Here is a 27,194-nt window from a genome sequence, read left to right as displayed (position 1 = left end):
ATCATGACTTTCAGGACCTACACAGCACATGCCTGACCCAGAGGAGACCTTCTTCCTACTCCTCTTGGCCCCCTTGCTGTAACTACCAAGTAGCCTTGGCTACTGTTCTGAGATGCCTTTTACCAAAGGGTCCTGAGGTCCATAGTTAGCCTAGGAGGTAGTGAGGCTTTCCATGTGCCTTGGAGGTCACATGGCAAGGCCAAGCTATTGACCAAAGCAATTACAGTTTCACAAAATTCACACAGTTCCTTTTCAGCTACTTTAATTCCTCCCTTTTTTGCACCCAGTTTGGAAATGGGAAGACTGAGGTGAGTGGCCAGTCTTGGGTCACATAGGAGATGCCTGATAAGGCTGATCCTTTCTGTCTCTTTCCATAGATGCCTAGTATCTAGAGATAATGCAATAGCCAGCTTGGGTACTGAGGGCTTCTTGGAGACAGAGGCTCACTGGCTTGGGGGAAGTCTGCTAGGTTCATGGTTTGGAGGGTCTAGAGACCTTTCAAGAAGGGCAGAGCAGGAAGAAGACGCCCTCTAGAAATCTCATACGCTTCTCATCCTTCCTCTTGATGGTTACAGCTGGTTCTTGAGAGTTCCAAATGACATCATATTTTGCAAAGTAGCCTCAGGGCCTTGCAGCCGTCTACCTCTGAGATGACCAGCTGCCTGTCCCAGACGCTTCAGAGACAAGTAACTCAGCCAAGAACGTCTGTCTCCAAAGCCTACATAGTACTGTTGAATCAGAGAGATGGTAATAGACTTGGAGCCAGAGGAGAGGTCATAAGGAAGGGCAATGAGGCTGTGGAACACACCAGTTCTTATTCTATCTTCCCTACACAATATTTGCCTTGCTACCACATGGGAGGCTGGTAAGACACACACCTCAGAAGCTTAGTCAGACAACTTGGCAAGGAAAGCAAAACTGAGATGAAGACATGCCTGCCTCCACATTCCACACACTTTCTGTGACACCTCGGCTTCTGCGTTCACTAGCACTCCTTAAAATGTAAGCCCTTCCCAGACCCTTGCCATGGGGTACTCATTTGGAAATAAACACCTACCTAATGTAATTAAGAAAAGGACATATTGGTATAGCCCTGTATCCTTTATAGGAATGATGAGACAGAGAGACAGACAACTGGAGATAGCCTTGGGAAGACACACATGGAGGAACAAAATGTTAGTGACCAAGAAGAGACTAATGTGCCACATCTTCAAGATGAGACCTCAGAGCACACCCAAGACACCAGAGCCTTCAGAAGCTGCACAGTCCTGCCCCCACCTTAACCTCAGGACTTCCAGCCTCCATCGCTGCAGAACAAACAAATCCCTGTTGTTTCACAGCCACTCAGTTTGTGGTGCTTTGCTGTGGTGGCCCTAGAATGAGTGTGTCTCCTCCCATGTTGTAGAAGGATAAGTTACTCACAGGGCTGGGGCTTCCGTGTAAACTCGGGGCATAGGAGAAAGGAGAGAGGTAGGTACATTTGTTTGACATGTATTCCATGGTAGGCTCTGGGCTTGGGTTTTTTTTTTTTGTTGTTGTTGTTTGTTTGTTTGTTTTTGTTTTTTGTTTTTTGAGTTTATGCCTCATATATTCCAAGCTGGCCCCAAATTCCCTGTGCTGTTGGGATGATCTCGAACCTCTGATCCTGCTGCCTCTCCCTCCCCAGTGCTGAGATGACAGGTATGCCCCCCACCATATCCCCACCACATGTTGCTTGTGCAGGGCTACAGACCAAGCCTAGGGGTTTGTGCTTTCTAATCAAGCAGTTTACCAACTATGCTACGCTTCTACCCTCTGGCTGGGCATCTTTATCATACCCCAGTTAAGTACACGCATTCTCATTGCACAGTAACAAAACAGAGGCTCGGGAAAAGTAAAGGGATTTCCCCTCTCTAAGCTCATTTCCCATATCAGAAGCATAACCCCAGGCACCGCAAGAAGCTAACCCAAGGCTGGCAAGATGGCTCTGTGACTTAAATGTGTGGCACACAGTATGAGGACCTGAGTTCGAATCCCAGAACCCACGTAAAATCAGACACAATAGTATGTGTCTGTAAACCCAATGCTCCAAGGCAAGATGAGAAGAGGAGATGGGAGAAGCCCTGGGAACTCATAAGCCAGTAGCCCGGCATACTCATTGGTGAACAACCAAGAGAAGACTAAGCCTTAAGACAGAAGGCAAGTACTGAAACCAGAAGTTGTCTTCAGGCCTACACACACACACACACACACACACACACACATTCCACAGTACTCACTCACAGGTCCTGTTCTCACACATATGTGTACACATACACAAAGCTGGCCCTGAGTCTCAGGGAGACAGGAGGCTCCCGTTCCTTCTCCAAGTCTCCTTTCCATCATTCAGAAAGTAGACATAAGCGTGCCTTCCTCTCAGGTGAGTGTAAGAATAGTGTGAGTTCAGGCTTTTATTTGCCACGCATCCCTTCCTCGGTGCCAGCCTCTCCTGGAGGCCCCGAGGACAGAGCTGTGAACAGGAGGATGGGCCAAGTGCTTGCCTCTGAAGAGTCTGATTCTCAGTCAGGAGCTGCACAGAGAACGGCATGCAGTAAGTGCTCGATGGAGCTGAGAGCATAAGAAGGCAGGCTGAAGGGGGCAAGGAGGACTCACTGGCGTCGTTTCTCTAGTGGACAGTTCTCTGGACAAAATAGAACACCAGGTCCCTTGGGCCAGGCCGCCACATTCTCAGGAACCTCGTCAATGGCTGCTTGAGCTGCTTCCCCAAATCAGCGAACCCTGTGCCCCAGGAATAGTTTGTGGAAGCAACTGGAGGGGCCCTGGTTCTTCTCAGGGGGCCCTCCATACTGCCCTGTCCCTTTTAGCCCTGCCTCTTCAGCTCAGCCCCACCCGCTTCCGGGCACTGTCCCAGCCTGAGCCAGGCATGAGCCTGTCTTGGAGGTGCTCCCAGCTGTCCTGATGTCCCCTTTGCCTTCTACAGACACTCCCCCTTCCAACCTGCAGGCCTCCTCGGTACACCAGCCCCTCCCCCACTTCCAGAGGTGGCCCCAGACATCACCCCTGTGCTATTTTTTTCCCCTGTCACTGGCATCAAATGTCAACCAGGCTCTGCTGGGTATCAGAGGGGTGTATTGTTTTCATGTGTTTGTTTTGTTTGATAACTGTGGCTTAGGGAAGGGTCCTCTTGAGTAGCCGAGGAGGGCCAGATATTTTTACTATGGCCTAGCACTGTCCAAGTAAAACCTGTTCTTCTCTGCACCTCTGGAAGGGAGGTGGTCTCTCTGCTTTCACAGGGTGATGTGAAAAGATGATGATCAGGAGACCCTGGCAGGGTGGCACAGGTGGCAGCAGCCAACCCCGAAGACTGGAGTACAGAGCAGGGGTCCTGGAGTACAGAGCAGCTACACACATCAGAACTCAGAGAAGCCTTCCTTCTGTCCTCACTTGCCCCTAAGCGAGCCAGGAAAGCTGGCACAGAGCAGTGGGACACAGGCTCTGGCGGGCCCTGACAGCTCAGCAGTTGCAGCAGCCCTGGTGGCAGGGGCTATTCTGAGAGCTGGGAAGGGCTGAGACAGGAGAGGATGCAGTGAGAGGAAACAGTTGATGGGGGCCAGGATGGAGGGTGTTTACTGAGGCAGGTGCACTGGGACAGTTGTGTGGTATATTCTTGGCCTGGGGAGGAGTGGACCAGCTGAGGTCCTGAGGAGGCTGCTGTCAGTATTTGGGTACAAATGTACAAGTGTTAGTTATAAAGTTGTATGGGCAAGCACATGCCATAAATATAAAAGTGAGCAAGTATGTGTGCATCAACACGCACGTGTAAGTGCATGACGAGGGAGGTGTGGAAGCAAGTGTGGCTGCACGTGGGAGGAGGAGACAGAAAGGTAAGCAAGTGGGAGCTTGTCTGAAGGCAGAATGGATGTGGGAGTGGGAGTGGCAGCGAAAGAAGGCTGGGCTGGAGAGCTTGCATGGGCGAGGGGAGGGGTCAAGAAAACTATGGGAAGATAAGGGTGGCATTCTGAGTGTAGGGCACTCAGAAAGTGTGCACATGAGTGAGCCAGTAAATATGAGTTGAGGTGTGCACTATCATAAGAGCGGTTGTGCAGAGTAGGGGAAGATAGGAAGGAAAAATACATGCGAGCAATAATAACCAAGACAGTTAGCATTTCTGGACTGATTCTGAGTCTATTGCTTGGAATCTTATTTCATACTTCAAATGTCCTGTGAATACAGTACCATGATGATACCTGCTGACAGGGTAGGAAGCAGGGCTTGGAGCAGCTAAATGACTTGCCATACTCCTTTTAACTGTTGTGAGATTGCCTCCCGATGAGTGTATAAGCAGGGGCCAGCCTGTGAATGAAAAAGAAAGGCAATGTGCCCTGGTGGGTGTGTTAGAGCTTTGACTGTGCCAGACACAGGGCCCAGAGGAGAGGTCAGGCAGCAGCTGTGGCCACTAGGCAGGCAGGGGCAGATCAGAGCCTGAGTCAGTCTCTGGGCATTTCTGCCAACTTGGTTCTCCAGCTCTGCAGTGGCAGCCTGTGCCAGAGCACCCAGCTAAGTTCCTTACAGCCCTAGTATGGTCCCCAGCAAGCTCCCATGTTACACTCAGAGCCAAGCCTGACCTCAAGGATGGCAAGAAGCTTGCCTGGCCTTCAGGGAACACAGGAAGCAGGCTCATTGTCAACTCCCCAGGCAAGAACTGCATCTGTGAACTGTGGGAGTTTCAGTCCTTCATGGCTCTAAACGAAACCACCCGGAGTGTGTGTATATGTAAGGGGTAGCCCACGGTCCCCATGCCCATCCTTGCCTTTGGCATGTGATGCTGGGCCAGTCATCTGCAAAGATGGGCATGATCCAACCCTGGGGAGGGGAGGCTGTGGCTTCTGCCTTGCAATCCAAACCTTACTTTCACCCTTAGCAATCATCCTCTCCCTGGGTTTTAATCTGAGGGAACGAAGGTTTGAGAGTGGAGTGGAGGCTGTCTCCCTTGGTGAGAACAGTTTTTACACTGCCCAGAGAACTCTACCTCTCTAGTTCCTCCAGGAACCAGGTACTGGCCAGGAGGGGGTTAAAACTTGGAAATCTAGTGCTGGCCATGCTACTTTTGGTAGGTTTCTACCCCCCTCTGGGCCTCAGTTTCCTGACTGGCAAAACAGAATACTGTGCAGAAGGGACATGAAGGTTTGCTGGCAGGGCAGCAAGTGGTCTGGACAAGCAGGGAATAGTTAGGCATGTGTGGGAGTTGGAGTTAGAAGGGATGTTAGAATTAGATGGATGCTTAAGCTGAGTTTTGGTGGAGGCCTTGTGAATGGGAATGGGTGATTCTAGGCATATACACGGCATAGCCTGAGCAAAGGCTGGCAGATGGAATGGTGACTGGAGACTTAGCCTCCTATACCCTTTGGGATGAGGTAATGGACTTCATATCCTCTCAGGAGCTGCTCCCCCTGGGGTCACGTGATGATGGGATTAACATCTGAGTCCTCCACCAGTCTATACAGTAGGGACCTCATTTGTCTCCGTTTGCTGTTCTTGCCATATAGGGCCCTGGAAGGAGACTGGAGCAACGAAGATAATCAACAAATAAATACCCACTAAATGAATGAATTCCCTTGCCAAACATTCTGAACTTTTGGGGTAGGCACTTGTTCCAACAGCCCCTTTGAGGAGCTGCCACATACTGGAAAATTGATTTATAAAGTTGGGTCTCTAGTGCCTGTGAGCTTTCTAGAAATGGGAAGTCTCCGCCCAGCACAGACTCGCTGCCAGAAACTCAAGGGTCGGGTTCAGGGATCTTTTTTAATAGTATGCAGGATAAACCCCACCACACGTTGAACTTTGAAAATCAAGGCTCTAAAATTGTGCTTGCAAGCAGCATAAAAGCCTAGGAAGCCCATTTGCACACAGAACAAGTAGGGTTGTAGCAACGCCTGGCCTACAATCCAGGAATTATCAAATCATTCCTTTTCCCTACACCGGTCCAGGGCACAAAGAAGAGAGAGGAGACTTAGATCAAGGCTTGGTCTGGCTGTTGGAAGACTTGAAAACGTAAGGTGTCTAGAAACAGAGGGCGGGGCATTTCTGGGGGTGGTAGAAGGAGGGAGGGACTAGTGTTTTGAGCCACGCCCCATTCCTGTTGCCCCGGGAAACCCCGGGTTGTAACAATAACCGGCTGACGCGCTCCTGGGAGGGATCCTTTGGAGCTTGTGGGCGGGGCAGTCCCACTGTGCACCAATAGGAGCACTCGGGATCCGCCCCCACGTCGTCTTCCCCCCCCCCCGCTTGGCAGGGGGCGGGGCCGCGCCAGCCACTTCTCGCCTGTTCCCTAGGGGGCGCTATGGCGTGCGGGGCTGTGGCGGGGTCGCCCTTAGCGGGAGCTCCGCGCCCCCCACAATCTGCAGGCGGGGCACCCAGTAAGCAAGGATTCCGCGGCCCAGGGTGAGCACGCCCCGCCTCCTTCTGCGCCGGCCCCGCCCCGTCCTCGTCCCCCGCCCATCCGGAGGTGCAGCCGGCGCTGAGCGCGGCAGGCGCGGGAGCTGGCGCTGGAGCAGGAGCGGCGGCGGCGGCGGCGGCGGCATTCACCGGGAGGCGGCGGCGCGGGCTCTGGCAGGGGCTCGGGCTCCGGCATGGTGCAAGCCAGCCTCGTCCCGGGAGAGCGGAGCCCGCGCGCGGGACCGGCACCCGCGGAGCGGCGGCAGCGGCGGTGGCGGTGGTGGCTGCAGGCGCAAACAGGCGGCAGGTGCTAGAAGCCGGGCTGGGCGAGGTGTGTGCCCGCTGGGCTCCCGGGCCGCCGCCCCCTCACTGCCTGGGTCTTTTCCTCCCTCCGTGCTTGCCAGTGCGTCCAACCCCCTGCCTCCGCGCCCCGGCCCATGGCGCCCCGCGGTTGAGCCGGCGCCGCCAGGGACCCCTCCCGCGGGCCTCCCCGGGGCGCGCAGATCCAGGAGCCGCGCGCCCACCCTCGGCGGAGCCTCCCTCCCTGCCTCGCCCGAGCCGGGCGGGACCATGGCTGCGAAGCTGCGAGCGCATCAGGTGGACGTGGACCCGGACTTCGCGCCGCAGAGCCGGCCGCGCTCTTGTACCTGGCCCCTGCCGCAGCCCGACTTGGCCGGCGACGAGGACGGGGCGCTGGGCGCAGGGGTGGCCGAAGGCTCCGAAGACTGCGGGCCGGAACGCAGGGCGACGGCCCCAGCGATGGCCCCAGCGCCGCCGCTGGGCGCGGAGGTCGGACCGTTGCGAAAAGCAAAGAGCTCCCGACGGAACGCGTGGGGGAATCTTTCCTACGCCGACCTCATCACCAAAGCCATTGAGAGCGCCCCGGACAAGAGACTCACGCTCTCGCAGATCTACGACTGGATGGTCCGCTACGTGCCCTACTTCAAGGATAAAGGCGACAGCAACAGCTCGGCCGGCTGGAAGGTGGGGGCGTCCGGGCTTTGGGCAGACCACGGGGAGGGGGCTCTGGAACACCCCAAGGGGTCTTGTAGTGCGCGTCCAGGGCGTGGGGCAGGTCAGTTGACAGGCGGGGGCGTGCTAGCAGTAGCTGTATTCATTCTTGTCCCCTAGGAAGGATGCGCGGGATTGGAGGTCTAGTAGGGTAACAAGGGACTATCTTTTTGAGGCATCCCAGAAGAATATCCCTAGGCTGTCCTTGAGGGCATAGCAGCACAACTCATGCAAAGGCCATAGACACTAGGGAGCCCTCTTCGCTTTCTGTGACTTGTTTTACCTTCTCCACCAGAACACCCGCTTTAAAGAGCTGGAGGCATGACCTGAGGCTCCTGGCTGCTTTCCCTCCCAAATCTCCCTAGCCCTTGGTGGAGCTGGCCCCATGGTGGAGTGCTAACAGGCCATGGGTCCACAAATTCTTTCTGTGGTGTCAAGAGTTTATCCTGGAGCACCAACTAGACTGGGTGAAGAGCAAGGCAGATCACTGAGATGGGCTCTTTATGGGGCAGGTGCTGTCAGGCCCTTCCCTGGTACAGCATGGGGTGGGGGCTGCTTAGTGGTCCTTGCTAGTACTTGAGGGAAGGGCGTTGAGGCCTGGGTGTCTATCTCTGCTCACGGTAGGTAACTTATCTACCACCTCGCTGGCTTCCTGGGCCCAGATGCACTTAAGAAGTAAGTGGAGGACCCCTGGGAGTCCTCGGTGGCAGGCAGTGGAAAGGGGAGAGCCATCTTGGGCGAACACTTAGTTGGGGTCTCCTCTGGGTTGTAGCTTGTAGATCCAGCTCCTCCTCTGGCCATCTTGTTGGGAAATGGAGCTAGCTTATGCATTTGGGGGTGAGGAAGCTTGAAGGGACTCCTTGTGGGAGACATGCCTGTGTCTGGAAATGAGGCTGTTCAGGGTGTTGGCTGGCAGCAGGGTCTGAGGAGAGGAGCAGGGGCTATGGCCATGATCAGCTCTAGATGCGTCTGGCCGTCCTGTGAGCCCACAGCTCTTGGGATGGTGGTGTGCTGGCATCTGCTTCGGCTCTCCCTGACCATTATGGGGCAGGGACACACGGCAGAGAAGTAGACCTGAGTCTCATCCCATCCGTTCTGCAGCCCCTGTAGCTCAGTTCCCACCAGAATACAACTTCCTCTCAAGTGTGTCCTGCCCTTGGGCTTGCTCCCCTTGTTTCCTGAGTCCACCTTCCACTCCTTCCTGGAGATGCAGTCACTGTCCTTAGGGCACAGAGTCCCAACGCCTCTTCCAGGAAGCCTCCCTTAACCTGTGTCAGCTAGTTCAGGTCTCTCCATTTTTTTCTGGCCCTGAGGCATGCATCATGGATCGATCATGTGTGTCTTGCTTCCCTTTCCCTCCCTCCTTTGCCTTTGAAAGCCTGTGTCAGGGTCAGGGTTGATCTGTGCCCACGGCACCTTATAGAGAGCCTGGTCCAAGAAGCCATCAGTACATGTGTAGTGAGTGGGTGGCTTAGCGGGGGTGGGGTGGGGAGTGGAGGTGGGGGTGGGTTGAGAAAGAATACCAGGACCAGAGCAGATCAGGAGGGCTTCCTGTAAGAGGCAGAGCTCCAGCAGGTTTGGATGGATGAGGGAGACTGGGGAAAGATGGGAAGCAGGCACTTGAAGCTAGAAGCCAGGAAACAGCTGCAGTTCACTGAGCATGCATGATAGGGCCAAGCTCTGTGCCAGGCTTTTCTTATGTCTTTAAAGTGCTCAGTAGTCCCTGAGCTACATTTTACTACAACAATTTACAGGGAGGGCTCTCAGGTCCAGAGCATAAAAGTCAACTGCCTAAGGTCCTACAGCTCGAAAATGGGCAAATTGGACTCCACCCCAGGTGTGTCACCTCTCCGGGTCCCACAAACCTCTGGAGCAGTGCCTTGCTGGCACTGTTGAAGTGAGATGCTGAAAGCTTGGGAGCAGGGGCAGATATAAGTCTTAGAACGTGATGGCAGTGTGCTTGGACATAATCGAGCCCTGTGAGTTCATTTCTCACACTGTGAGACTGAGGCCCTGTGAGGTAATAGGACTCTCTCTCTCTTGAGGGTGTCAGGAAGCAGTAGGCCCTGGACAAGGGCCCAAGTCTCCTGTCTGCCCACTGAATGCAATTCCCACTGCACCACACTGCTGGGGACACACTGGCTGTCCTTGTGCCTCGCCCCCAGTCCCAGACCGGGGGTAGTGAGTGAGCACCCCTAAGCTTGGACTCCTGCTCTTGGTTCTGGCAGAAAGCACCCAGACCCTGAAGGGAATCTAATCCATGCTGTCTTTTCAGTGGAGGCCCCCTTTACCCTCCTGCTCCCGCAGGGTCCCTCCTTCCCATCTCATTCCTGGAACTTCCTGCCCTTGAACCCCTTTTAGGTACTCCCAGTCAATTCCTCCAGAGGCCTGGAGGAGGAGCTGTCTCCAACTTTCTCCTGATCTGAGCTTGACCAAGGCTGGGTGCACCTCAGGTGCCAGCATCAGAGATTTCTTATTCCTTCGTCCCTTTCATTATCCTTGAAACCCTGAGGGTACCAAACCTTGATTCCATGGGGGAGAGGGGTGCACTATGACTCCTTCTGGGGACCTATGTTCTTGTCCCCATCATTAGGCTGCATCGCTCTGAGCAGCTCCCACATCCAGGAAAGGCTGGTGGGTGTGGCAGGGGCTGGGGAAAGTGGGTCCTATATTCTAGGGAGTCTGATGTTCCCCCACAGAGATGGCTGTTTTATTGATTAGGGAAGATAAGGAAGATAGTTTTGTGAGGAGTGGGTGAAATGACTATGTTCAAAGACACGAGCAGGGACCGTGTCTGCTGGATTTGGGGTGGTTTACAGTTGCAGACTGGAACCTAGGGCTCTCAGGCTGGCAGAAAAGTGGTCTGGAAAAGTGGAGTGGTCACCTCAGGAAGGGAATGGAAGGGAAGGGGGTGGGTGTTGCCCTGAAGTCCATCTATGATGAGAAGAGGGGGTCACAGTGTTGCAGAGGACAGCATGAGGCTCAGGCCACCCAAACCAGACAGAGAGAGGATTGGAAAGTTAGGACTATTTGGAGTTCCATCAAAAGGGCTGGTCCCGGTGCCTGGGAACAGAATATCAAGCCTGGGCTCAGGACTTGGCTCCGAGTGTAGTGGCCCAAGAGTTGTGGCTCTCAGAGTAGAGCCTCCCATTCCCTCTCAGCTGCTCCAGAAACTCCACTTTCCCTAAGCCTTGGCCTCCTATGGGAAGCCTTCCTGGCTGCACTGCCCTACTGTTCCTTCCACTGAACGCCTCTGGAGTTGTTCAACTCCTTTTGTGTTTCCTGGCTGCCAGTCCTTGGGGAGCTCCCAGGCCAGGCCTGGGCGCCTCCCATTTCTGTCCCTAGGCCCAGAGGGGAGGAGCCCAGTGGATGGGGACTTCCCCTCTCCCTCAGGGGCTGGAGCAGCCTTGCTGCTGAGGGGTGGGATCAGAAGGCGGGTGCTAGCCCCATCTGGCCCAGGCCTGGCCCTGTAAATTCCAGGTGGGGCGGGGGCTTGAATGAGGGGCTGATCCCAGAGACCAGCAGCAGAGTCCTGCTCCTGGACCAGAGCGGTGGTTTGCAGAGTAGTGCCCCCTCCCCCAGCCCGCTCCACCAGGGTGCCTTCCCCCTCCTTTGTCCTCGGGGATCCCCAGCCCCAAGGGCTTGTGGGGGTGCGGGAGGGGGCGGTGTGAGCCCCGATTGGGGGGGTGTCCTCACCCCCCTCACTGCACGAGCGAGGGGCTGGCAGCTGCCCGCCTCCTGGGCACGAGCCCGTGCCAGCCGCTCCTGGCACAGTTGCTGGCACGCCCGGCAGACTCCCACGGCCACCTGCTCACACCCACCCACGAGCGCTGGCGCGCTGCGGGCCCTTCCGGCTTCCCGGGCCTCCCGACGCCCCTCCCTCGACGCCGTGCCCGGAGCCCCCTCCCCAATTCTTGGCTCCCCTAGGCCGGCCCTACGCGACCCCAGGCCCCCACCCCGCGCAAGTTGGGGAGCTCTCAGGGCGGGGCCTCCGGGGGCCTCCGGGGTTGCGGCGCCTCAGGGGAAGGGGGACCAGGAGGCAGCAGACAGACCGACAGACAGGGTGAGGGCCCCGCCTGCCACCTGGCGCCGCTCCAGCGGGACGATGGCGGGCAGCGCCGTGCCAGGCGGTAATTGCAGACAGACTAATTTAAAGAGATGAGACGGTTATTTTTAACTCGCGTTAAGGTAATGAACGGCGCGGGGGGTTTGTGGGTTCGAAAGTTCAGCGCCCTCCAGCCCCCACTTAATGCAGGTGGGGGAGGCTCTGCAGACCTTGAGGGCTCCAGCCTCCGGACTTACTCAGGTACAGCGTTGATGGGATGGGAACCGAGGAACTGAGCAGGAGGGAGGCCCTGCCAGGGTACAGGACTAGTAAGAGACCCATGCACCGGATTCTCATCACTACCCTCTTTCCAGATGTGGAAATGACTTGTCTTGAGGTCACATAGCTAGCAGGTACCAGTCCTGAGTGTAAGAACCCAATTCTAACCCTCAGACTGCAGCATTTTCTGTATCAATGGGTAGGACTGGGGGTTCCTTACCTGCTGTTGGGAAGGATTTGGGTTTGGATTTTGAAAGGGGTAGAGCTCCTTTCTGCAGCCTACTTTATCCTGTTTTTGAGTAGCAGCTGGTGATGGCCATCACCTGAGGTTTAAAGGCACTCAGGAACTGTGAGTGCCAGTAAGCCTACGGAGTAGGGGTCTTCTCTCACCTCAACAGACTTTACCAACTCCTCCCTGCACCTGCCATGGGTCTGCCTCCCGCTTGGAGGCTGAGTGACTGGGAAACAGGAGGGGCTGACACCTCCACATTAGAGCCCCATCTACCTCCAGGTCAGACTTTGGGTCACTGGAGAAGTTGAAGAGTAGAAGGCTGGATGCCATCCATACTTAGTTTCCTCTAACACATTCTCCCCTGGGACCACCATTCAATGGCGAGACATATCTTTTTTAATCCGGAAAGACTCCTTTTCTTCTCCCCAGCAGTGCCCTGAAGCATTACCGTGCCCAGGTGTAACCCTCTGTGGTCACTTGGAGTCAGGGCTAGGTAAGGGTGGACAGAGGCCCTGTGGGGAACGTGATTTAGTGTGTGTGAGCTGAAATGAGTCCTCTGTGTTCTCCTGTAAGGCCAGAGGACCTTAATACAGTCTCTGGGACCTTCAGAACTGCGACTTGCAAACGTTTTGGTGTTAGGAGCCCAGAGGAGCATGGTACTGAAAGGACTTCTCACTGGTGGACACCTTTGAGTATGGGTTCCGAAAATCTTGAACCTGAGCTGCCTACTTAAGATGCCTACCCTACCCATTGCAATACCCAGGTGGCAACCATTCTGCTAGCTCAAGGGACTGTTCATGACAGCCCCAGCTGGCCCCAGAGCAGGCAGGTGGGGGGCTCAGGGTGTTGGGTGGGCATCAGCTTGGGCTCTAGGGCCTGAGGAGGGTGCTCAGGGGGACAGCTGGATCTGGAGCACCCCCCTTCTCCTGGCACCCCAGTTACCATGGAAACCCACTCCTGTTTGGGAGGGTTTGGCTGTTTGCTGCCTTTCCCCACCCCCCAACCCATATGTGGAGGTGGGAGGGGGCCAGGTGGTGTGTGGGGGTGGGGCCTCCCACACCCTACCCCCAGGGCCTCCCTCTTTACTAAGAGAAACCTTCCTGGTCTCTAAGGGGGCTGCCTCTTGTGGGAAGGGGAATGAGAAGAGAATCGGGATGCTAGGCAGCCAGTCCTATTCATTTGCACATGCTCTCCCATTCCATCCTTTTTAAAATCCTGCCAGCTATGTATGCTTTTGTTGTCCCATTTTGCAGTTGAGGAAATCAAGGTACTTCTGGGAGAAGGCAGAGCCTAGATTTAGATGCAGATCTGTCTGTTTCTACCCTGTTTCCCCCATCTCCCGTGGCCAGTATGTCTCACTCCCACATAGTAGCCAGCCTTTCTGCTCCAAGAGCTTCAAAATCTGGTTTAGAACTCTAACACTCCTCAGCTCCCCCCCCCCCCCCCCGAGCCAACCAAGTGAAAACTACTCAGGGTCCCTGAACCCTCTGCCAGACTTGTCTAGGCTCCACCTCTATGCTCAGGTACCCTTCACACCTGACACTGAAGTTCTCAGCCTACACCCACTGCCATCGCCACATGCCTACCAAGACTGCTGTCCTTGGTTGGTCTTTTGGGACACCCGTCAGGGTGCTTGAGTATTTTGATTGAAGCCGCCACCATCCAGGTGGTTCTGGAAGCCAACACATCTCCTTCAGGATCTTTGCCTCCATCCTTAGCTGTCATAGGCGTGTAATCAGAGAGTCCCCAGAAGCTTTTCACCAACACAGTTTCTGATTCCCATCTCAGTGCTGTGGGCTCAAGCTCCGAAATCTAGATTTTAACAGGTGTGTTGGGTGACCAGTCATTCAGAAGCCACCCATTAAGATGATGGCCTCCCAGCCTCCCGATCTACCTGTGCACTCACGGTGGGTCAGGTTCTTCTTTACGTCGCTTCCTAGTGAGTCCATGCTCCCTTTCCTCCCTCCTGTCCTGAAGACTTGGACCTAATGCCATCAGTTTCAGAAGCCTGACCTCCTGCTCCAGCAACCAAGAATCGGAGCCACCTTGTATAAGACATGGTTGGAGAGAAGGGAGCCACAGCCATAACTGGCACATGCTGTTCCTGCCAGCCTTTTGATGCAGGACAGAGGGAGGTGTTAGAGGGTGCTACTCAGCTCTCCAGGCCTGGAGTGTGAAGACAGTGACAGTGAGGGACCCTGTCCCTCCCCACTGGTGGAAGAGAGAACTTATGTACAGCCCAGCATATCTATCCATCCTTGGAGAGCCTAGTGTGATACTCCAGGCCCAGCCCCAACCTTGTCAACCTTTCCTGCCCGCTCCATCCTCTGACACTTGCTTTAGCTACCTTAAACTTCTAGCTCAGGATTCCACCTGCCATGTGCCAACACATGATATATTCTCTCATTGGATTTTCATGGTTGCTCCATGATACTGTTATTGTGGCTGTCTATCCCACTGGCAGATGAGGAAACTAAGAGGGAAAAAAATCAAGACGCTTCAACTATGCGTGGCATCACTGGAATGCCCCAGGACCTACTTCACCCTGGTCCAGCATTCCGCCAGGCCATCCCAAGCTGGCTTTTTGCCCCTGTCTTTGTGATCTCCCTTGAAGTTTGGCCCTGAGGCGTCTAGCCTGGGAAACGGGCCCTGATTCCAGTCTGCGTTTCCCATACAGTGTCCTAGAGGCAGGGTTAGGCCAGTTTCCTGTTTCCCTGGTTTATGAACCAGGGCTGAGGGCACTGTAATCCAAGGCTACACCATTGGGTACCTGCTGTGCAATGCAGTCAGGACTGAATCTGACCTTGAGGGGCTGGGAGATCAAGCTTGGGTGATAAAGACACGGAGTCTGGTTCTGGACAAATACAGCCATGGCAGGATAGGACAGAAGGTTACATTGTCAGCTGTGGTTGTTTAGAGGCAAGGAACTGAAGGAGGTCAAACCCCTGGGACTTTTGGGGGAACCCAGCAAGAACAGAAGCTGGAAAAGCAAGAGTAGCTTGGGATGGCAGGCACCTCAGACCTGGGAGCTGGCACTCCAGTAGGAGTGGGAGATGGAACGACACCAGCAGAGAAGGCACGCATGAGTGACTTGTGTGACAAGGGCACAGTGGGGCAAGGCTAGTGGATGAGCCTGAGTTGGGTTCCAGAGGTCAGGCTGAGTTCTCTGCAGCTATCCCATCATGCCTTAAGACTCCAAGAAACTGGCTGGGTTGTGTGTGTAGTAGGGGGAATGGGAAGCCAGTGACAAGGGCAGAGCCTCATTATGCTTACCTTCTGTGGAGCCTGGGGCAGTCTTAGTTTTCTCCTCTACAAAGAGGGATGACAGGTCTATGTCTAAGCTTTCTTAGAATTTCATGGAAAACACCTATAAAGTCCCCAAGAAGTCTTATCAGAGGTCACTACTGTTATTTGTTGCTCTGTGAGGAAAGGAACTACCTGCCAGTATATAGGGTAGGACTCCATGTGCATATCCCTGAAGGAAGGGGGGTGTGCGCGCAGGTGCATTGTATGTGTGGAGACCAGCTGTTGATGTACATTGCCTTTCTCTATTGCTCCCAGCCTTAGTTTTTGACACCAGGTCTCTTAGTGAACCTAGAGCTCACTAGTTTACCTAGACTGTCCAGCTGGTGAACACCAAGGATCTACTTGTCGCTGAGCCCAAGCACTGCAGTTATGGCTATATGTTTCCACTCCTGGCTCTTACATGGATGCTAATGCTTGTGCATTAAACACTTTCCCATTGAGACGGATCCTCAGCACCAAGGACCCTCATTCTCACAGATAAGAAAGCCACTTGTTCAAGGTAACCCTCAGACCTAGGGCTGCCTGTGGCTGGCAGATTGGGCTGTCCTTGCCCCGCTGCCAGGCTGTGTGACCTTGGACAAGACCCTTCCCTCTTTGCATCCCGGTTCTCCTCCATCAACAATCTGGGAGACTCTTCAGCCTCCTTCTCCCTCCTGTCCCCTCCTCTGTCCTCAGCTGGCCTTGCCACCACCTCCTCTTGTAACCTGAGCTGGGCCTTGAGGAGGAGGGGCTTGCCCTTTGCCAGAGGCACCTGCCAGCTAAGCAGATGTGGAGATGGAGGCCCCAGCAGGGAGAGTGAGGACTTTAAGCCAGCTAGGCCTGCACTGGGGCAGCCACACTTAGCACACCCAGCCTGGCCTCTGGCCTCTGGCCTCTGGCCCTGGACATCACCCAAGCACTTGTTCGTTTTTTTCAGTGGACATTTGTGGTGCTCCAGTATGTCCTGAAGGACCTCTGAAGCTTCAGGAGGAGACAGATGGCAAATGAGGTTGCTGCTCTCGGCTCTTGGAGCCTCTTTTCGTTGAAATAGAGGGACAAGGGCAGCCCCTAGGGGCATGGCCAGTGTCTTTGCGGGTGGCTGTGCCCCTGGGAGAGCAGATGGTTCTCTTGGCACCATGCCTACTCCTCCTCTTTCTCCCCCAGGAACCAGCCTGCAGGGCTTGGGCACAGCTGCTAGGCCTTCCCCAGAGCTGGGTCCAGGGCAGGGCTGAGTGAGGTCACTGCAGCTGCTCCCAGGGCCTGGGCAGGGAACCAGGGAGGAGCTGCCTGCAGATAAGAGGTGATCAGACTAGAGGGCTGTCATGCCAAGTCTGAAGGGCTTTGCAGTTAAGGGTTCTGGGGAGGGGCATCTGAGCCAGTTGATCAGCCCCATTTATATTCCAGGACAACCCAGGAGCTTCTGCCTGGCCTAGGCTTTTCCTCAGAGCTGTGGTTCTCAATCTTTCTATTGTTGTGACCCTTGGGGATCCCCAATCACAAAATTATTTCATTGCTACTTCAAAACTGTAATTTTGCTACAGTTACGAATCATAGGGTAGATATCTGACATGCAAATCCCCCAAGGGGTCAAGACCCACAGGTTGAGAACTACTGCCTTCAAGGCATCTCAGAGCAAGGGCTCTGGGTTGACACCCATTCAATGATGATACTGAGGTCAGAAGATTGGCTCAAAGATTTGGTGATGTAGTCATAACATATGGTGAAAAAGTGATAATATTTAATATGTGGTGATCTGACCCAGGCATGGTGAGCCTAGCACTGGGGAAGCTGAGGCAAGAAGACTTTGCAGCTGGGATTATACAGTCAGATCCCTTTTCAAGAAAAGAAAAAAAGAAGTAGTCTCCCCCCCCCCAATTATGCTGAATTCTCCCGAGGAAGGCAAAGGAGGCTATGGTAGCAGGGGCCCCTGGGGAAACCAGTAGGTCAAGGGGGAGGCTCAAGAGGACTCTGGTGGCAGGGCCTTAGGGTTGCTCAGTGCCACCTTCACTGATACCAAGCGTGAGCAGTCAGACACTGCCCCTCCTGCCACACTTCCTGTGAGCCCCACACACTTTAGTGGAGGAGGCAGACTCAGTTGAACTCAGTCTGTCATTAGCACTGTGGTGGAGTGGTCAACTATCTCCAGGGCTTGTGAAGGATTCAGAAGGGGCTCAGAGCAGGCCTGGATGAGGGAATAGAACTTGTGGAACAGAGAGGGGAGGACAAGAACATGGGAACAAAGTGCACAGAGGCACCAGAGGTGGACATTTATGGTGGTTGGAAGCCCAGACTGGTCTGCTGGTTTGGGGAATGTGACTGGACAGACAGACACTTAAAAAGGCTCTTGAGTGTTTGTCTGGGGTTGTACCCCAAGCCCAAGGCTGTAGGGCAGGGGTGAGCTTGTTGCTGGCTTGTTGTCTGCCCAGGTTGGTTGGTTATGTGAGCTCTTTTGTGTGTGGGGAAGGGAGGGGAGAGAGGAATAGGGTTGTGTAGTCTGACCCTTGACTTCATGTCTTGCTTCAATCAGTATTCAGTCCTCCTGGACTCTGGCTGCCTATACTGTTCCACTGATGACCCTCAACCCTCTTATGGACACCTGTAGCTCTTTCCCCTCATCTGTTTGCCCTTTTGCCCCTCCTCCATTGCAAACCTTAGTATCCAGGGTTTGCAGATGACCTCTAGATCCTGACATCATCTGCCAGGAAGCCTGCCTGGACTGAACACTCCAACTCCACCCCAGACAAGAGGGCAAGCGCCACCCCACCCCAGCGTGCCAGACTCTGGGTCTGTCTGACTCAGATGTGTGCTCCTGGAAAGGCAAGGGCTCTAGGAATAGACTGAGGGGCAGGGTTGGGGCTGCTCCTGGGGCTCTGAACCAGGAAGAATGAGCAGCTGGGTCTGTGGAAATCCCCCAGTGAATGCTAGAGTTCTAACAGGAGGTCAAAGACCCACGGGTGGTCTCTAAAGCACCGAGGCTGGAGCTGGGTCATCGTTTACCATCATACAGACCAGGTTAGTCTCCTAAGGGCTGGCCTGAGCTGAGATTTTTGCCTGTGATGGAGCCTACAGAAGCATGTATACCTGATGGTATTGGTGTGAGAATGGAAGACCCAGGACCAAACTCACCATCTAGGAATTCCCTCAGGGATCAGGGAGACCAGAAGAGAGTGCTGGGTTGGTGGTGGGCAGTGGGTACAGAGTTTGCATATCCTCTCTCCAGTGAAAGCCAGGAAAGCCCGAGTGTGTGAGCCAAGACAGGGATAGCTACTGGGATGGACAGCAGAGCAGTGGCCCCTGCCACTGTGGGGGCAGGGCAGAAAGAACATAAGCTTTGGAACCTAATAACCCAAGACCTGAGCCTTCTTCACTCCCAGCTTAGGGGCTTCAACCCAGCAGTCATTAAACTCACCAGAGCAGTCATTAAACTCACTTTCCCCCTTTGTAAACTAGTGGTCCCTTCTTGTGGAATGGCTGGCAAGATGAAAGAACCCCACCCACACCTGGCATGGGGAGGTGGCGCCTTTCTCCGCCTCCGTACTGGAAGCACATCATGCCAACAGTGTGCTTGAGCTGAGCTGGCTCACGGGAGCAGTGTGCACATTTCTCTTCAGTTCTCTACTCTGTGACTTCCCTGGCAGCTTCACCGGGCTGTGATAGGAGGATCCATGCCACAAGGCAGCGACAGCTACAAATCAATCAGCTGTGTTTCCCCCTCCTGGAGAGCCGGTGGTTAAACATTTACCAGCATACCACTGAATGCGCCCCAGATTGGGTAGCCGTTCTCAGATCACAGGACCACAGAAGAGAGCATGGAAGTCCACATCCCAGACTCCACTCTTTTGGCCCTCTGTAGTCCTAGTTGGGACAGAATGAGAGTTGAGACAGAGGTGGCACTCTGGTTAGGCCAAGCAACTTAGAAGGCAAAGTCGATAGCCCCTTTCTTGGTCTGAGAAAAACTGTATATAGTTGAAGCATCGTGCAGCCCCTTGCAGGCAGGAACACCAAATGAGGGGGCAGATCTCTCTTCTTTCCACTCATCATTCCCCACCCCTCTGCCAAAAACTGGCAGGTCCTGGCTGGAGAAGTAAGATTGGATGAGGTTGAGCTGTTGGGGAATGAAGCTGTGCTAGGAGGAGAAATGAGGTTGTACCGGAAGATAAACGAGGTGGTACTGTCAGGGAATGAGGTGGTACTAGGAGGCAAGGTAAGGTGCATTATTAGATAAATGAGGTTGTACTGTCAGGGGGATGGAGTGTACTTGTAGGAGAGATGACGGCCTGCTGGATCAGCTGGGTTGCACCATCAGAGAACACAGCCACACCACAGGAGGAAGGAGCGTGTCCGACTTGGAGGATAAATGAGGGTGTCCTGCTGGATAAATGAGGGGCCCCGTCAGGTGAATGGAGTGCTGTTAGCAAATGAGGTTGTACTTGCTGGATAAATGGGGTTGTGCTGTCAGATGAATGCATTACTGCTCGTGGGCGAAGGGTGTCCTGGGAATAGATGAGGGTGTCCTGATGGATAGATGAGCTGTCACCACCAGATGGATCAGACCCTATCCAAGAGGGAGGCACCAAGGTCGAGGTCATTGTGACCCACTGAAGCTCTTGGCGTATCTTCTGCCCCAGGGGAATGGTGCAGTGGGAGGGGGTGTCTGGCTGGGTATGAGCCAGCCTGGGGCAATCTGGGAGCAGGTGGGGACCTGGGAGAGCAGTAACTGCCTGTGAGCCCTTCTTCCACACGCTGGGAAGCCTGTCGTTCCTCCATCATGGTGGGCTTGACTTTCCCCACATCTCTGCTTGCTTCTCATCCTATCCTGGGATTGCTTCCAAATGCAGTTTGGAAAAGTCCCTGTTGTATGCCTGCCAGAGCTAGTTCACTCAGATCCTCCTATGACCCAGTATCCTGTATGTATGTCTCTCATTCCTTCATTGGACAAACTTTTAAGTGCCTAGTATTTGCCAAACACATGGAGTGCAGTAAAAACTGAATTGGGGATGGATGGATGGATGGATGGATGGATGGATGGATGGATGGAGAGAAATCACTACCCTCACAAAAATGCCACTATAAGGCAATTGGACAGTAAGTAAAACATGATCAATAAATTACTCAGAGGCTGAATATCCCTTATCCAAAATTTTTGGTCACAGATCTGTTTCTGATTACAAAATTCCTTAGGATTTTGGAATATTTGCATAGATGTTGAACATCCCTAAGCCACAAATCTGAAAGCTATAACTTAAACGTGAGCAGATTTTTGGATATCTTTTGATATAGGATTTTCAACTTAGTATTCATTTCAACCTGTATCCACCCAGAAGGTTATAGCTTTAGAAAAAGTCAGGTTGGGGAAAGGACCCCAAGATATAGCAAGGAAGAGGGACAAGTTTTAAGAGAGTTGTTGGACTGGGTCCCAAGTGAAAGGTGCTTGGGGAACAGAGCTGTGAATGGGGATGAGAGAGCTCTGTGAGCATCTTGAGGCTGGGAGGACGTGGCCTGGCAGGTTGGAGGCAAAGGAGGGGGTGTGTAGGGTGACGTATAAGAGGTCATGGAGGGTGTGTGGGTCTTTGTTCATTGAGGCGGTGGGCAGGAAAGGACTGCATGTGTTTAAGCACCTCTGTAAAGATGCTGCAGGGAAGCAAAGGTGGAAGCCATAGCTGTTGAAGGAACTAAAGCATCAAAGTACCTTGCCCCAGGGTTGCACCATTTTAGTGTGCTGGAGCTGAAATTGGCATCTGGATCCAGTGCCAGAGCCCATGCACTTGGCCATATGCCATTCTTGTCAGGCTTCTTTCCCTAGTGGGTGGGCCCCAGGAGGGGATTCACCCAGGTCCGTGTTCTGAGGAAGATTGGGGTAGGCATGAATATAACCTGTTGTCCTTTCTTCTGCCCCTACATCATTTCCCTGGGGCTCCAAATCAGGGAGGTCCTATCTTCCCTAGGAGATTGTGCCAAACCTAGATGTACATGTGGGATGTGGGAGGCCCCAGAAGCTGAGCCCAGCCCTGGGCATCAAGGGAACTTGGGCATGCCTAGGCCGTAGCTGTGGTGGTGGGTTGCTAAGCGACTCCAATAGGGAGCCCTGGTTACAGCTGCCTGGCAGAGGCATCTCCCTCTTCTACCTCCCTCACCTCCTTCATGGCCTCTGGCCTCCCAGGAGGCCTCGTGGGCAAGCCAGAGTTGTCATGAGTGCTTGCCACTGGGTCTTAGCTGGGAGCTCTGATTGGCACCAGGTGTAGACCCTAAGGAGATATGTTGGGATGCAGGCTGTGGGCTTCCCTCCGGGGGCACATCTAGATCAGAGCCTAGCTTAGCAGTCAGAGGCCTAAATCTAACCCCGCCCCCAGCTCCAGGTCACCTGTCTGAGTAACCCTGAGCAAAGCCTGGCACCCTTCTGAGCTCAGCTGCCCCGTCCATCTGGCTTGCAGAAACCTTCCACAGGGCCTCATTCATGGAGAGTGAAGGTCTGAGTGGGCAGGGCTTCCCTGTGCTGAGGGTTTGAGTATCTAATGATTCAGATTTCCATCAGATTTCATTTATGAGAAAAAGAATCCACTTTAAGGGGGGAAAGGTTGCAGAATTCTAGATCAGACCATTTCAAAAATTGTTTAGCATCAAACTGGAAAATTACACACAGAGCTCAACTGGCCCAGGTCATCAGTGTGTGTAAAGAGACAGCCCTGGAGAACAGGGTGGACTTTTCCTGGGCCACACTTTGTGGAGTGGGTAGGAGGAGTACCAAGCTGGGAGTCAGGAGGCATGGGTGGCATAAATGACCAGGTCCTGGCCACCTTGAATAAGTTCTTCTTTCTCCCTAGGCATGGGGCATGAACTGGGTCCAGGGTGGGAGCAAGGGGAGAAAGCTGCAAGCCTTCATGGGCCTTTATTCAGTTATGAAGAATGGAGGTATTTTGAATCACATGAAGAGTTCTAAAAAGGAAGCACAGAACTTGTAGCAGTCTTGACCTTGCAGCCCACACCCAGCCATCCATACGGGCAGCTTCTGGGCATGGTCTACATGGTAGGTTTGAGGAACATGTGAGTACTGGCTAAGAGTCTTTGCAAACTCTCTGACCTTCCCTGGCCTATGGCAGAATGGAATGTCCTCTACAAAGACCAACCTAAAATCATATTTGGCTCTGTGCTAAACAAGCTGCCTGACCTTGACAACTCACAGTCTCTGAGCCACACCCTCCTCGAGTTTGGAATTAAGGATCCCAATCCCAACCCTGTAGAGTTTGGCATAATGATTACAGGAGATATGTACTTAGGGATCCCAGGGCCAAATGAACTGTTACTATCTAGGTGCAATTACCCGGCAATGTCCTTCCTCTCCCTACCAGTACTCTGAGCCAGGCTGGCACATAATGACATAAAGCAGTATTGTCTGATGGCCTTCCATTCCAGTAGGACTAGGAAGGTGGGAGGTGGAGCTTCTGGCAGGCCTATAGTCCTAGGGGAAGAGAGCTGAGGCCTCCTAGGAACTGAACACAGGTGTGGGGGAGGGGCAGGGAGCCAGGTGCATGGGCGGGCCAGGGAAGGGAGTATCTACCTGAGGGATCATCACTCCCTGGGGGTCCAGCTCCCCTCCTCACAGAGCCCCAGGAGAAACCAGACAGGACAAGGCTGCCAAGCTCCAGCTGTTGCCTCCCAAGTCCATAAAGTGTCAGAGACAGCCAGCTTGGTGGAGCTGGGATGATGGACAGCTAGCCTTGTGGAGCTGGGATGATGGAGAGAATAATGGGCAGGAGAAAAGATCTCTAGAGGCTGATGGGGATAGGAGGGAAGAGGGAGAATCCTTGCAGATTAGTGGTTAGGGTGTGCCTACGTGGTTTAGCAAATTAAGAGCAGGTCCAGTGGCCTGGGCACAGCTAGAGTGGTGCCTGGTATTACTGCCTAGCTGTGGGGTTGTGGGTAAATTACATCATGCCTCTAGGCCTCTGTCATGGGGTAGATAAAATAGGGTAATTCTGGCCTCCTCAGGTGGTTGATGCCCAACATAACTGCACTTAAGTCTTGGTGTTCAGGAGGTGGTGACCAAGCAGGTCTGTTGAGTCTAGGGGTAAGTTCTAGCCAGACAGAGGCTTAGGAGCACCTTGAGTGTTCACAAACACCCATTAGCTCATGTGATCATCTAACAGCCATAGGAGATGGTGATGACTACAGTGTGTGTTTCAGAGTAGCTCAGAGACTGATACATAGCCATGGTCACACAGCCAGGTGACTAAACAGCCAGGCATCCTACCCAGTCCTCAGCCAGGACCATGTATGTTGTCTGGACAACAGTGTCTGATCAGGAGGGTTAAGTCTACCAGAGAGGGAACCCAGCAGAAATTCTACACCAGATTTTTGTGGAAGTCAGGCTGGTGGAGCTGTGAGCTCACCATGCCTTCTGCTGAACTCTGGACAGGACTGTTCATTGCAGGTAATGACCTAAGGGCACTCCCAGTTGGCACAGTAGAAATTCAGATGATGATATAGGTAGGGTGGCAGAGGTACTGAGGGAGATCGGACAGGGTCTATGAAGCCTTACTTAGGCAAGCTTCTTTGCTTGTTTGAAGCTGTCTCCCTGCCTGTAAATGGAGAATGTGTGGGAAATTGTAGAAAGGTCTCATGAGGAAGGGGTTTTGAGAGCAGAGCTGAGGCAGGCGGGTCAGAGGGACAGCAGCCTCTGAACCTGAATAGCTTTGAGGTATTCTTGGTCAATCCTGGACCTCTGGAGTTTACAGGCGCTTGGAGAAATTGAAGGTCAATCTCCTAAAAGTCTCAGGCATATAGGCTAATACTTGTCCTAGGGCCCCCTCAGCCTGTTCCGCTTTTTCTGGCCAGGCCTTCCCACAAACGGTTAATAGTCCTTTCTACCTGCAGTTGCATTTTAAAGACACGAAATTAAAGCAGGTAATTTATTCTCCCCACACACGAAAGAGCAATTAGTTCTAAACAGGGCTTAATCAGTCACCGCGAGATTGATTTCTGGAGCCCTGGGTTTTCGGGCTCCTGGCTCCATGCCAGGCTGGGGAGGGAGGGGGGCAGACAAATGAGCCGCGGCGGTGGCATGAGCCCTTACATAATCTGCGGGTGGGGGGGCCTCAGAGTCTAGCCAGCCCCTCCAGAGGCTTGACTGAGTTTGGGTGATGGGGTCCTGCTCCCTTGCTGAGGGGTGGCCCAAGTTCAGAATAGGGCTTAAAGTGAGCCATACCCCAGCCCTGCCCTCGGGCAATGTCTACACCGAAGGTGGGACAGGGCAGGGTGAGGGCATGTTTGGCGATAGATGTAAAGGATAGATATTCTGGATTTGTCAACGTGATACTTACACTCTTCTTCCACTCCCTCTTTATTCCCATTGGTCCTTCTATTTTCCCCCCATCCCCATCTGACCTCCACCCCCCCCCCTTTATTTTTTCTTCCCATCTTCCCATCACTTTTCCCTTGATCCCTTTGCCTTCCTCGCTTTCCTCTTCCTGCCACCCATGCCCCTGTCTCCGGCCACAGAACTCCATCCGGCACAACCTGTCGCTGCACACCCGGTTCATCCGCGTGCAGAACGAGGGCACTGGCAAAAGTTCGTGGTGGATGCTGAACCCTGAGGGAGGGAAGACTGGCAAGACCCCGCGGCGCCGGGCCGTGTCCATGGACAACGGGGCCAAGTTCCTGCGCATCAAGGGCAAAGCGAGCAAGAAGAAGCAGCTGCACCTGCCGGAGCGGAGCCCGGACGACAGCCCCCCGGGTGCACCAGCTCCAGGGCCCCTGTCGGCCTCTGCCAAGTGGGCCACCAGCCCGGCCTCCCATGCCAGCGACGACTATGAGGCGTGGGCCGACTTCCGTGGCAGCGGGAGACCCTTGCTTGGGGAGGCGGCCGAGCTGGAGGACGACGAGGCCCTGGAGGCCCTGGCACCGTCCTCACCGCTCATGTACCCGAGTCCCGCAAGCGCGCTCTCGCCTGCCCTGGGTGCGCGCTGCCCGGGCGAGATACCGCGTCTGGCCGAGCTGGGAGGCCCTCTGGGCCTGCACGGTGGCGGCGTCGCGGGGCTACCGGACGCCCTGCTGGACGGCGCGCAGGACGCGTACGGGCCGCGGGCACGCGCCGGGACTCCCGCCTACTTCGGCGGCTGCAAAGCGGGCGCCTACGGCGGGGGCGGGGGTTTCGGGCCACCGGCGCTGGGCGCGCTGCGCCGTCTGCCCATGCAGACCATCCAGGAGAACAAGCAGGCCAGCTTCGCGCCGGCCGCCACGCCCTTCCGCCCCGGGGCGCTGCCCGCGCTGCTGCCACCGCCGCCGCCAGCACCAAGACCCGGCCCGCTGCTGGGCGCGCCCGGGGAGCTGGCGCTGGCTGGCTCGGCCGCCGCTTATCCCGGCAAGGGAGCGGCCCCGTACGCGCCGCCGGCGCCCTCGCGCAGTGCCTTAGCCCACCCCATCAGCCTTATGTCGCTGCCCGGCGAGGCGGGCGCCGCCGGCCTCGCCCCACCGGGCCATGCCGCAGCCTTCGGGGGTCCGCCCGGTGGCCTCCTGCTGGACGCGCTGCCCGGGCCCTACGCAGCTGCGGCAGCCGGGCCTCTGGGTGCCGGGCCCGACCGCTTCCCCGCAGACCTGGACCTCGACATGTTCAGCGGGAGTCTCGAGTGTGATGTCGAGTCCATCATCCTTAACGACTTCATGGACAGCGACGAAATGGACTTCAATTTCGACTCAGCCCTGCCTCCACCGCCCCCAGGCTTGGCCGGGGCGCCGCCCCCTAACCAGAGCTGGGTGCCGGGCTGAGGGCCGCCCTGCACAGCCTGGGTGCCCCGGTCCCGTCCCCAAGGGGCCTCTGTCTTCCCATCCCGATCCCCGGGTCCCCACTCCCCTGACCCAGCTCCATGGGAGGAACCAGGGGGCAATCCCAGCCCAGCTGGAGTCATCCCCTCAGAGCTGAGTGCAGAGGGAGGTGGGAGGGAGCGGCTGGGACACCTCGTTATTCCTTTTGGAACTCCTAAGATCCCCTGCTGGGGCTGGAAGCCTGGGAGAGATAATTGAGGTCCAGCTAGGTGGCAGTGGGGAAGAGCAAAGCAGATGGCCCTCTGTGAATGCTGAAGCAGGAGGGTATCTAGGAAGTGGGGCGGGGCCGTTTCTGAATCTTCAGTTCCTATTGCTGGGCCATTTACAGGAATGTGACACCTGGCCCGCCCAGCGCCAATCTGATTCTCAAATGACACTTTCCCTCACTGGCCATAGAACCACCACACGAAGCCAGCAACCCTCTCGTTCACACCTATCTTGGTCATCCATTCTGCTCAGTCCTCTGGTCCTCAGCTACCCTCTGGTTCAGTGTCTCCCATCTTTGACAGTCCTGGCATCTCTCTCCTGTCAGTCAATCCCACACTCCTGCAGTACTGGTCACAGCCTCTCCGGCGGGCCTCAGTTCCGGATCCAGTCCCCAATCCGACACCCCCTTCTCCGTGCCAGTCCTGGCCCCTCTCTCCCATATTTATAAGTGTCCAGTCGGGGCGGGCGGTGGGCGCGGCGTCCCCGGCGCGTATCGTAGGCAGTGTACTGTGGCCGTGCCGTCAGCGTGTGCGTGTGCGTGTGTGCCGTGTCGAGGCCGTGTAGAGTGCATTGTACAGCATATTTTCATGAATAAAATTGTTTTAAATATTTCCCGCGCCTTGGGTTAGGAGGAGGGGGGTGGTGATGAAAGGGATTTTTAGGGGGTGATGCCAGGGCCTCTGTTGCTGCGGCTGTTACGTCTGGAGATATACTCAGCCACACATTGGTTAAGCGCCTACTGAGTTCCTGATGCTGGAAATAGTTTTTTTTATGGGGCTCTGCACCTGTTTTTTTTTTTTTTTTTTTTTTTTTTTTTTTTTTTTTGTGAGCACGTGCAAGCAGAAATTTTCCTGCCTTGAGAAATTCCTGAATCAAGTCCTAGGGGTTGGGAGAATGACACAG

General features: G+C 54.7%; 1 protein-coding gene across 1 annotated transcript; it reads left to right on the top strand.

Moving 5' to 3' along the window:
• The first annotated feature begins 6,845 nt into the window (after window positions 1-6,845).
• On the top strand, window positions 6,846-26,902 carry Foxo6 (forkhead box O6). The gene is made up of 2 exons (XM_051188661.1): window positions 6,846-7,398; window positions 24,762-26,902. The coding sequence occupies exons 1-2, from the start codon at window positions 6,985-6,987 to the stop codon at window positions 26,025-26,027; spliced, it is 1,680 nt and encodes a 559-aa protein (XP_051044618.1). The 5' UTR covers window positions 6,846-6,984; the 3' UTR covers window positions 26,028-26,902.
• Window positions 26,903-27,194: the final 292 nt, after the last annotated feature.

Source organism: Phodopus roborovskii, unplaced genomic scaffold (genome assembly GCF_943737965.1).
Source record: "Phodopus roborovskii unplaced genomic scaffold, PHOROB, whole genome shotgun sequence".
NCBI classification, from domain to species: Eukaryota; Metazoa; Chordata; class Mammalia; order Rodentia; family Cricetidae; genus Phodopus; species Phodopus roborovskii.
Note: the sequence above shows the minus strand (reverse complement) of the source record. Positions and strands in the feature narration are given on the sequence as shown.